Raw genomic sequence first — 11,605 nt, 5'->3', positions numbered from 1 at the left:
TTATAATATTGTATTGGTTTTGCCATATATCAACATGAATCTGCCACGGGTGTAAACCTGTTCCCCATCCTGAACCCCCTGCCACCTCCCTCCCCATACCATCCCTCTGGGTCATCCCAGTGCACCAGCCCCAAGCACCCTGTATCATGCATCGAACCTGGACTGGCGATTGGTTTCACATATGATACTATGTATGTTTCAATGCCATTCTCCCATATCATCCCGCCCTCGCCCTCTCCCACAGAGTCCAAAAGGCTGTTCTATACATCTGTGTCTCTTTTGCTGTCTCACATACAGGGTTATCTTTACCATCTTTCTAGATTCCATATATATGTGTTAGTATACTGTATTGGTGTTTTTCTTTCTGGCTTACTTCACTCTGTATAATAGGCTCCAGTTTCATCCACCTCATTAGAACTGATTCAAATGTATCTTTTTAAATGGCTGAGTAATACTCCATTGTGTATATGTACCACAGCTTTCTTATCCATTCATCTGCTGATGGACATCTAGGTTGCTTTCATGTCCTGGCTATTATAAACAGTGCTGCGATGAACATTGGGGTACACATGTCTCTTTCAATTCTGGTTTCCTCGGTGTGTATGCCTAGCAGTGGGATTGCTGGGTCATATGGCAGTTCTATTTCCAGTTTTTCATCTTTCCTTAAATCTCGAGAAAAGGACCTAGATACTAAGGAAGAAGAGCGGGAAAGTAAAAGCAGTTACTGCTGCTGCTGCTAAGTCACTTCAGTCGTGTCCGACTCTGTGCGACCCCATAGACGGCACCCATCAGGCTCCACCGTCCCTGGGATTCTCCAGGCAAGAACACTGGAGTGGGTTGCCATTTCCTTCTCCAATGCAGGAAAGTGAAAAGTGAAAGTGAAGTCGCTCAGTCGTGTCCGACTCTTAGCGACCCCATGGACTACAGCCTACCAGGCTCCTCCGTCCATGGGATATTCCAGGCAAGAGTACTGGAGTGGGGTGCCATTGCCTACCCTCCATTTTTCCTTTTTTCTTAATTAAACTAAAATTTTTTGTAAACAACTCGTTTCTGTTGGTTTTGAGGAAAACTTGAGAGACAAGAAGAACCCCTAACTGGGGAAGACAGGAGAAGGGTATTACAAAATACCACCTCTTCTCTGGAGACCCTCCCAGCCCTTTGCCTTCCTGGGATTTGGGCAGTGACCAGGGCGCCACATCCTCTGAGGAACTGCGATTCTGCTCCTCAAACCCAGCTTGTACCACCGTTAACCCTGGAGGTCGGCTTGCGAGCTTTGCATTCCTCCAGCCTGCCCCACCTTCGCTGCGGAATAAGCGGGAGCCCCTGTACGAGACAGTTCTCAGTCCTCCCGAAGACTTTCACCAAGAACTCTAGGATTAGGACTTAAAATTTAAACAAAACAAAACAAAACCCTAAGGAAGGAGGCACAGGGTTACGCTAAAAATCCACTTGGGACCCCCTGCAAGCCTCTTTTAGTGAACCACCGACCAAGAGCACGAGTTCGATGTAATTAGTTGATCTGGGTCCCCAGGGAGGCGCCGGCCGCCCTCCTTAGTTCTGCCCAATGGCCCCCCCAGCTCGCTGCCGTGGGGTCCACTGAGGCTGGCACCTGGACAATTTGGGACCAGCCCTGTCACGCGCCGGGAGTCCCAGCACACGGGCCCCGCCTATATGAGGTTCAGCCAATCGCGGGGCGTGCTAACGGGGGGCGGGGCTTGCCGAGCGCAGTCCCGGAGCCTTAAATGGGAGGTCTTGGTGCCCACAACCCAACTTTAGACGCCGCGGGATCCGGAGCCGCCGGTTGTGCCTGTGCGGCAGGCAGCCCTCGCCACAGGTGAGCGCCACGGGATGAGACATGGTGCGGCGGGGTCACTCCGGCTAGCAGCGCGACTGCAGCCTTGGGGGTTGAGGGCTTGGGGAGGGGTTCCAGGAGGCGCCGGTGTGACAAGGCAGTATGACCCCCGCTAGCTGGACTGCAGAGCGTTTTTCGGCACCGCGTCTACATACTCTGTCAGCGGAGGGAGTTCGCTGGGCCCGCCCCTGGGCTGGGCCCGCCTGCAGCGCGGGAGGGTGGCTCGTCCGGGCCGCTGTTTGAGTCCCAGAAGAGCCTCACCCTGTCCCGCGCGGAAACTGGGGTCTCAGAGCTCTTTTTCTCCACCCACATCCATAGACTTCCCCTACTGTCCTTTTATAAATACTTGGGAATATAAATGTTTTTACTCCACCATAGTGGCTCAAAAAAAAAGATGGCCTTTTAGAAAGATTGGTTTAATCAGATACTCATTTCTTCTCCCTTCCTAGGTTTTTGAACATGAATCCTTCACTCCTCCTGACAGCCCTTTGCTTGGGAATAGCCTCAGCTGCTCCAAAATTTGACCACAGTTTAGATACACAATGGAAATTGTGGAAGGCAGCACACAGGAAACCATACGACTTGGTTGGTAACATCTGAAACTGTCCATCTGAAACCCTGCAGAGAATGGTCCATGCTGTTGGGAGTTTATGGCAGATAGTAGTCTCTTGAGGCTGGCTCTTGTCAGGGCAGTAACTTCATGGCACCTGTCACTGAGTACACTGTGGGCATTTGTCCTGTCATGTGGGCGCTGGAGAACAGCTCCCAAGAGTATAGAGCCATCTCTGGCCATGGTCTCTCTTCCTCTTTATATACAAATCCACTTGGTGACGGTATGTGCTGTCGCTTCAGTCGTGTCCAACTCTGTGACCAGGCTCCTCTGTCCATGGGATTTTCCAGGCAAGAATATTAGAGTGGGTTGCCATACCCTCCTTCAGGGGATCATCCCAACGCAGGGATTGAATCTGTGTTTCTTGCATCTCCTGCCTTTGCACGGGAGTTCTTTACCACTTAGCACCACCTGGTGAAGCCCTTGGTGAGTTGGTTTTAAATAGAATAAAAGAATATAGGCTACCTGTTTGCTTCTAGAATGAAGAAGGATGGAGAAAAGCGGTGTGGAAGAAGAATATGAAAATGATTGAGCTGCATAATCAGGAATACAGCCAAGGGAAACATAGCTTCAGCATGGCAATGAATGCCTTTGGTGACATGGTGAGTGTGGCATGAATTTTTTGTGCCTTCTCTGCTTAACACTTTAGCAAAATAACCTCTTGCTTTTCAACATTCTATTTCCTTTTCCTTGAAGACCAATGAAGAATTCAGGCACACGATGAATGGCTTTCAAAGGCAGAAGAACAAGAAGGGGAAAGAGTTCCATGAAACTATCTTTGCTTCGATTCCTCCATCCATGGATTGGAGAGAGAAAGGCTATGTAACTCCTGTGAAGAATCAGGTATGATGGTACTCAGCAAATCTCTCTCCAAGAGTAAAGCCAAATAGGAGTTGCCATCCTTGCTATGATACACTGTGCTGCTGCTGCTGCTGCTAAGTCGCTTCAGTCGTGTCCAACTCTGTGCGACCCCATAGACAGCAGCCCACCAGGCTCCTCTGTCCCTGGGATTCTCTAGGCAAGAACACTGGAATGGGTTGCCATTTCCTTCTCCAATGCATGAAAGTGAAAAGTGAAAGTGAAGTTGCTCAGTCGTGTCCAACTCTTAGCGACCCCATGGACTGGAGCCTACCAGTCTCCTCCATCCATGTGATTTTCCAGGCAAGAGTACTGGAGTGGGGTGCCATTGCCTTCTCCGGACACACTGTGCAACAACATGCCATTCACTAGGTTTTAAAAGCATTTCCATATATATGGGCTACTGTCCAAGTCTTGCTATTTGTTTTGTAACTTATGCTTTTAAATTTTGTTTTCAGGGTAAATGTGGTTCTTGTTGGGCTTTTAGTGCCACAGGTGCTCTTGAAGGACAGATGTTCCAAAAAACTGGCAAACTTGTTTCACTGAGTGAGCAGAACCTGGTGGACTGCTCTCAGCCTGAAGGCAATCGGGGTTGTCACGGTGGCTTCATAGATAATGCCTTCCAGTATGTTTTGGACGTTGGAGGCCTGGACTCAGAGGAATCTTATCCATACACTGGATTGGTAAGAGGAGCTCCTTGTAATCAAAGTTGAACACTTTAGGGGAAAATAGATATCACGTTTAGAATCCACATTTTAGATTGTAGAATCTTTATCTGCAGACTGTCAGAACTGTCATTAAAATAGTTAGCCTTGCACAGTTCTCTGTTTAGCTACTTACCATGTGTTCATGCTGTCGCTTCAATCATATCCAACTCTGTGTGACCTTTTAGACTATAGCCCACCAGGCTCCTCTCTCCATGGAATTCTCCAGGCAAGATTACTGAAGCGGGTTGCCATGTCCTCCAGAGGATCTTCCTGACCCAGGGATCGAACCTGCATCTTTCATGTCACCTGTATTGGCAGTCAGGTTCTTTACCACTAGTGCTACTTGGGAGCCCAGATAGTTACCATAAAGCTGTTAATGTTTCTACTGAATGTGGAAATATACATTTGTTGTTGTTGTTTAGTCACTCAGTCGTATCTGACTCTTTTGCAACCTTTTTGGGCTCCAAAATCACTGCAGATGGTGATTGCACCATGAAATTAAAAGACACTTACTCCTTGGAAGAAAAGTTATGACCAACCTAGACTGCATATTCAAAAGCAGAGACATTACTTTGTCAACAAAGGTCCGTCTAGTCAAGGCTATGGTGTTTCCAGTGGTCATGTATGGATGTGAGAGTTGGACTGTGAAGAAAGCTGAGCGCCAAAGAATTGATGCTTTTGAACTGTGGTGTTGGAGAAGACTCTTGAGAGTCCCTTGGGCAGCAAGGAGATCCAACCAGTCCATTCTAAAGGAGATCAGTCCTGGGTATTCTTTGGAAGGACTGATGCTGAAGCTGAAACTCCTTTGGCCAAATACTTTGGCCACCTCATGCGAAAAGTTGACTCATTGGAAAAGACTCTGATGCTGGGAGGGATTGGGGGCAGGAGGAGAAGGGGACAACAGAGGATGAGATGGCTGGATGGCGTCACCGACTCGATGGACATGAGTTTGGGTGAACTCCGTGAGATGGTGATGGACAGGGAGGCCTGGTGTGCTGCAATTCATGGGGTTGCAAAGAGTCGGACACAACTGAGCGACTGAACTGAACTGAACTGAACTGAGACTATAGCCTGCCAGGCTCCTCTGTCTGTGGGATTTACTGGGCAAGATTACCGGAGTAGGTTGCCATTTCCCCCTCCAGGGGATCTTCCCAACCCAGGGATCAAACCCCTGCCTCCATGTCTCGTGCCTTGTAGGGATCAAACCCCTGTCTCCTACCTTGTAGGAGTAAAGGTGGATTATTTACTGCTGAGGCACCAGGGAAATATACATATCATTCTTTATAAGTACAAATTTCTCCTGAGTAAAGGTTTCTTATGGGCAGGTAGATTGAGAGTGTTTGATTGCATAGACACAAGCTAATTTTTTCCATTTCAAAACAGCCAATGGCATTCCATCTCCTGGGATGCTTTGTAACAAACTTGACTTGGAAATCATTAAGCTGCAGAATGTCTTGAACTCATATACCCCAGGAGGAGGATGGTATTAATCAAGCCTCTTCCCCATTACCTTTAAAAGGTTGGCACCTGCCTTTACAATCCCAACAATTCTGCTGCTAATGAAACTGGTTTCGTGGACCTCCCTAAGCAGGAGAAGGCTCTTATGAAGGCAGTGGCAACTTTGGGTCCCATCTCTGTTGCTGTAGATGCACACAATCCATCTTTCCAGTTCTACAAGTCAGGTAAGTATTTGTCTATCTTGAAATTTAGGCAGAAAAATTGGAAAATCACCATGACATACAGCAAAACTGACTCTTTGGTATGTAGAATTCAATGTAAAATTTGAAGGTCTATAGATTTAATATAGTTGTTAATGTTAGTATTTGTACCTGATGTGTCCATTTGACATTACTTGAACCATGTCCCCATGATTTTAAGCACTTCATAAATATATTTGAATGGCTACTTAATTTGATTCATATAGCTTAATTTACTTTTTTCCAGTTGTGTGTGCTCAGTTGTGTCCATAACTCTTTGCAGCCCCATGGACTGTAGTCCACCAGGCTCCTCTGCCTGTAGAATTTTCCAGGCAAGAATGCTGAAGTGGGTTGCCATTTCCTACTCAAGGGGATCTTCCCAAACCAGAGATCAAACCCACGTCTCGTGAATCTCCTGCATTGGCAGGCAGATTCTTTACCACTAGCACCACCTTGAAAGTCCTATTTACGACTGTAGCCACCCAGAGTTTCAACTGTTAGACCTTTGAAATTTTCCAAAGAATTTTGCTACTGTAATTAAAACCAGAAAGAACTTCTTGGCTGAAGTAATTTTGTGTTGTGTGCTATTTCCCTAGACTGAATGTCTTGAAAGTAAAATGATAAGATTTTAAGGAGTGTTCTTTTATGTCTCTTGACATGTTGTTTACAAAAGAGAGTATGCCGTTTGTATATCTGCTAGTGTTAGATGAGGGCCTGGATCCCTAGCCTAGAATGAAAAAAAAAATCTTGTTTTTAAATCTTATCTAGATTTGTATCATTTAGCTTAATTTTGAGATGTCTCCTTACCCTGATTAATAGACTAGGTCACTTGGAGGTCTTCACCCCAACATTGTATTTTATTTTCCCAGGCATTTATTATGAGCCAAATTGTAGCAGTGAATCCGTGGATCATGCTGTTCTGGTAGTTGGCTATGGCTTTGAAGGAGCAGACTCAGATGACAATAAATATTGGCTTGTCAAAAACAGGTATAAAATGCCCCAAATACTTATATTTGAGGTTGAAAAGGGGAGTCCTTTTTGGAATCAGCATTTGAATTCAGGTCCTCAAATCCTTAAGTACACTTCTGAAGTCTTATGCCACTTAGGATGATCACAGGCATATTAATGTTTGATTATAACATTAAGATACTGTCTGAAGTTGCCTAAGGTATTGATGTAGTTTGGGTATCATCTCATTTCTAAATCCAAACATTTTTTAAATTCTAAAACACATCTGGCCCCAAGAGTTTCTTTTTTATGTCTCTAATTTTATAGTTTTGTGAAAGGTTTGGGATAGAAGTTATGTATACATTTAGAACTCAACCATGAATAAGAACAACTGCATTTCTTGCTTCTTTCTGAATCTGTCTTGACCTCTGGTGCACTGTTTAAATATTAATAAATATAAATGTGTTTGATTCTTCATATAAAATGAAAACCTTCTCTTCTTTCAGCTGGGGTGAACATTGGGGCATGGATGGCTACATAAAGATGGCCAAAGACCGGAACAACCACTGTGGAATCGCCACCATGGCCAGTTATCCTACTGTCTAAATGTCAAAGGCTGGATTAAGAACAATATCCAGAGGAAGGATTTTCTCTTAAAACTGACCAGACTTTATTGTGTGGGAATGAAAGGCTTGAATCACTGAAGATCCAAGTTGTGGTCTGAATTCTGTGACCTTTTACACTGGTGAAACGTTACCACTTCTTTCACTACTGTTGTAAATATGTTTGTATGATCAACTTGCCTAATGAATTTTGAACTTTCATGTTTTAAAAGGATGTATACAGTTTTGCCTTTTAAAATAAAACTTTATTTCAGAATAGAGGTGGCTTCTTTCTGTTTTTAATACATTACATTTTTAGAGTAAAAAACATAATTGGGCTCTTAAGACGCAACTGATTATTTTTTGTTGTTGTTTAGTTGCTAAGTCACGTCTGACTCTTTTGTGACCCCATGGACTATAGTCCACAAGGCTCCTCTGTCCATGGAATTCCCCAGGCAAGAATACCAGAGTGGGTTGCCATTTCCTTTTCCAAGGGGATCTTCCCAACCCAGGGATCAAACCCACGTCTTCTGCATTGCAGGTAGGTTCTTTACCTCTGAGCCACCAGGGAAGCCCCTAACTGAATGTGCCAGTGGTCTATTAGGAGAATGGCTGTATGGCCTTCTGGTTCTTATAGTTATCAATATGCAGATCTTATGTTAGCTGCCCATTGACTGTGTCTGACATCCCTTGAATAGAGCAAAATTTGACAACCTAAAGGACAAGGGTAAGTCGTTTTGTACAAGAGTTATTAAAAAATCAAATCAAAACAAAGCTAGCTTGGATTCTCTTTTGAGCCTCCTAGATTACTGAATGTGTCTCATACTCTGGCCAGTCGTGTTTCTCGACCGGCCAGAGCACTGTTGTGGCTCTCCTAGACTGTTAGGTCCCAGTCTGGAGTTTTCAGGGAGTGCAAACATGAAGTTAAAGGGTGGCTGCTTCAAAATCTGGCCCTTGTGTCCATCCAGACTCCATACAGAGTGCAGGGCTCTGAGGGCAGAGAGGGTGGGAGGGCAGACCCTGCGCAGGCCGTCATCATCATTGGACAGGGCATCAAACAAACAGCCTTCCAAGGGCTCAACCTCCCTTCCCCACCCCAACTCAGGGGGAGGGGAAGCAGCTGCCACCAGAGCCTATGTTGGTGAAGTTTTCCGCTCAGCACAGAACAAACATCAGTGGTGAACCCGAGGGCATCTGGCATCAGAATCAGGTTGAGAAGAGTGAGATTGCTGGGGTCACTGAGCTAGGATTTGATGGGGATGACCTTGGCTGGCTTCTGTACGCCCTGGGGAGTCATGCAGGATCACAGTGCTGGAGAAGTCACTGTGGATCACAGAGAGTGTCCTGGAGGTAGTGGCCAGATTCCCAAGTGCAGTGCCGTCTGCAGTATTTCCAGAGTGCTTCTGCTATTATCCAGTGCATCAGCCACAGTAGAGCCCCGAGTCTCCACGCTTGCTGTGACCACCACCAGCTGGGACCACTGGCTCACCTCTTCCAGGAAGGAAGCCACATGGGGCCTCTTTACTACAAAATCCCAAGGGGATGTTTGTCTATTGCCACCTCCAGAATGAAGTCAGGAGGTGTTCCAGGTGGACTGTGGGCCTCAGGACCCCATGAAAAGGGGACTGAGTAACACCAGGATCTTCCCCTTCACCTGGCTTGGCCGATTCCGGGACACATGACCGCCGGATCCCTGGCGGGGGGAACGCGGTAATGGGACGGGGTTGGGGGTGGGTGCCAAGGGGGCGGAGTCCCAAGTGGCCGAAGAAGATGCAGAGAGGGGCGTGGAAGGGGCGGCTCAGAAAGCCACCCACGACAAGTCATCTTTCTGATGACTTAGAAAGTCCAGTAGAACAGGGAGCTGGGGGACAGATGTGGGCAGCCCACTGGGGCCCACGTGGGCTGGGAGTGGTACTGACAGCTTCGCGGAGGTTGCCGGCAGGGCCGAGACAAGTGGTGCTACAGTGGGGTCCTCTGAGACCAGGCGGGAAGGGGATGAAGAATTGAGGAGCTAGGGAGAAGGGACGGAAGGTTAAGGAAGGGGGAGGGGCAGGGGGAAGCAGGGGGTGGCCTGCTGCGCAGGTGTGCTAGGGCACTGCCCTCAGGAAAGACGGTAAATTGTTCTCATAAGGAAATAATTCACATTTTGGAAAAGTGAACACACATGCATATGATTTCCAATCAAGAAAAGGGCCTTAGAGGTCACGATCATTTGGCCCACAATGTTATAGGCTATAACTGTGAAAAGCAATGTCCCAGGGCCTGTTTCTGGTGCAACTTGCCGGACTTCTAGTGAAGACAACGTGGCTACTTTGCAAAAGACCCAAAGCATTGCCAAGAATGTTTGTCTTCACATCCATAAGCAATGAGGGACAAGCACCCACTTTGGAGACTGGGCTTCAAAAGTAGTATGGTGGCCTCAGAGGTGGACAATAGGTGAATATCAAAAGTGATTGTCTGAAGCCTAATTTACACCTAGGTCCCTAATTCCTGAATTTGATTTTAAAAAGAAAAACCCTACATTCTGCAGGCTAAGGAAACACATAGTATTTACTGTCTTTGGGTTTAAAATTATCATATTCCTACTCAGGGAAATAAAAAGCAAATGGAAGCATTCAGTTAATAGAATGCTATGAGGACGTGAAGTGGAGCACAGCTAGGGTCTCAGCCCACGAAACTTCCAGCAGTCTCTGGTCAAGTCCATCTGCACTGGACTGTGTGTCATGCTGGAGCTTCAGTGTGGCCACAGGTGCTTACATTTCCAACTTCCTGACCCAAAATGACAGATGTGTTTGGAGTAAAAGTCTGTGGGTTTTGAGATAGCATGACCCAGTGTAGCCACAGGAAAATTTGGGAGGCTCCCAATCTGAGCCCCTTCGACTGGTTGGGGCCAGATTGAGACACCAGAATTGTAGCATCCTCTGTGTCCTGGTGATGCTGTGGACGAGACATTTCCAATCCTGAGGAGGAGATGGTGCTATTCGAGGGAGGTGGTTGAAACACCAGAAGGGAGAGAAACCTAACTCTCTAACCTAACCTAACCCAGAGGGTCCAGTCAGTGTTATGGTTGTGTTGTTTAGAGACTAAGTCATGTCCACCTCTTTTGCGACCCCCTGCACTGTAGCCCACCAGGCTCTTCTGTTCATGGAATTCTCCAGACAAGAATACTGGAGTGGGTTGCCATTTCCTTCTCCAGGGGATCTTCCCAACCTAGGGATCAAACCTGGGTCTCCTGCAATGCAGGCAGATTCTTTACCACTGAGCCACCAGGGATGCCTGAGTCGATCAATAATATAGGATAAAAGGGTGGGTGTCTGAGCATAGAATTCCCAGGTCAGAACCCTTAGAAAAGAGAAATGACATTTAGAGAAAGTGGGAAGTGATTAGATTAAGGTGCAGGAGATGGGGATTTTTAGGTTTTTAGGACACAGGGGAACCAGTGGGGCATGCAGTGAAAAGACTATTCTGGTTATTTATTACTGTAAAAATAAACTATAAGGAAACATAGCAGTTTGGGAAAAAAAAAAACAACTATCTTTCCAACTTCCTGACTGAGCTTAACTACACTGTTTTCCATTGGAAGTCTTTCGTGCTTTCAGGAATCGCTAGCAGTTCTGACAGGCTGACATCCAAGCAGGCTCACTCATGTGGCTATCCTAGATGCTGTTGCAGTCTGGGCATTCAGCCCTGGCTGCCAACCAGAGTACCTACATGGACCTCCCCGTGACCTGAACTCCCACGGCATGAAGGCTGGCTCGGAGAGGAACATCCCGAGAGAACAGGCCAGGATGCCTAACGAGAAACTGTGAGGCTTCTTTTGACCTGATCTTAGTTCCAAGTGCAACCTCTGCTGCTTCACTGTATTCACAGCATGTTGCTCGGGTTCCAGGGGAAGGGGTTGACAGTCCACCTCCTGGTGGGGCAAGGCAAGGTCACTTAGTAGAAGAGCATGTGGGATGGAAGATGTGGTTGCAGCCATCCTTGGAAAATGCTATCTGCCACCTTCAATCTCTGAAAGTCCACTAGAAAGGACTGCCTTAGTGTCTGTCACCTTGCTTCACTATGACAGGCTAGTTCATACTGCTTTCATGTAACCTTGGAAGCACAGCCCAAGACTCTAAGAAAATGCCTAGGTGCTGATATGAATGCAAATGTGAAGACTTCTCAGACATCAGATAATTAAACAGATATTAGAATCTTCTGCAACATTCAAAAACATTTATACTTGTTTAAACTCTGAAAAGTTTGAAACAGTATCTGTCGTAAAAGCTTTTTAAAATAAGCCAATTGACATAAATCAAATAAAGCTGAAAACAAATTTTTATTTTAGA

The 11,605-nt window shown here is 46.3% G+C and overlaps 1 protein-coding gene and 1 pseudogene across 1 annotated transcript; one reads left to right on the top strand and one right to left on the bottom strand.

Annotated features, from left to right (window-relative positions):
- The first annotated feature begins 1,745 nt into the window (after positions 1-1,745).
- CTSL (cathepsin L) lies at positions 1,746-7,543 on the top strand. Its single transcript, XM_005909490.2, has 8 exons — positions 1,746-1,834; positions 2,302-2,437; positions 2,942-3,064; positions 3,159-3,305; positions 3,779-4,003; positions 5,547-5,709; positions 6,594-6,711; positions 7,179-7,543. Exons 2-8 carry the CDS (start codon positions 2,312-2,314, stop codon positions 7,276-7,278), a joined length of 1,002 nt encoding a protein of 333 aa, XP_005909552.2. The 5' UTR covers positions 1,746-1,834; positions 2,302-2,311; the 3' UTR covers positions 7,279-7,543.
- A 229-nt stretch (positions 7,544-7,772) lies between these two features.
- LOC138988837 (CTD nuclear envelope phosphatase 1 pseudogene) lies at positions 7,773-11,043 on the bottom strand (annotated as a pseudogene).
- Between the last annotated feature and the right edge of the window lie 562 nt (positions 11,044-11,605).

This window comes from Bos mutus, chromosome 8 (genome assembly GCF_027580195.1).
Source record: "Bos mutus isolate GX-2022 chromosome 8, NWIPB_WYAK_1.1, whole genome shotgun sequence".
Lineage (NCBI taxonomy): Eukaryota > Metazoa > Chordata > Mammalia > Artiodactyla > Bovidae > Bos > Bos mutus.
This window is presented reverse-complemented; position numbering and strand designations above follow the sequence as displayed.

Bases quoted from the DNA above. Each gene is read 5' to 3' on its own strand.
- CTSL (XM_005909490.2), top strand. From the start codon at position 2,312: ATGAATCCTTCACTCCTCCTGACAGCCCTTTGCTTGGGAATAGCCTCA. The intron at 4,004-5,546 runs GTAAGAGGAGCT...TACCTTTAAAAG, and splicing joins CTTATCCATACACTGGATTG to GTTGGCACCTGCCTTTACAA. The intron at 5,710-6,593 runs GTAAGTATTTGT...TTATTTTCCCAG, and splicing joins TTTCCAGTTCTACAAGTCAG to GCATTTATTATGAGCCAAAT.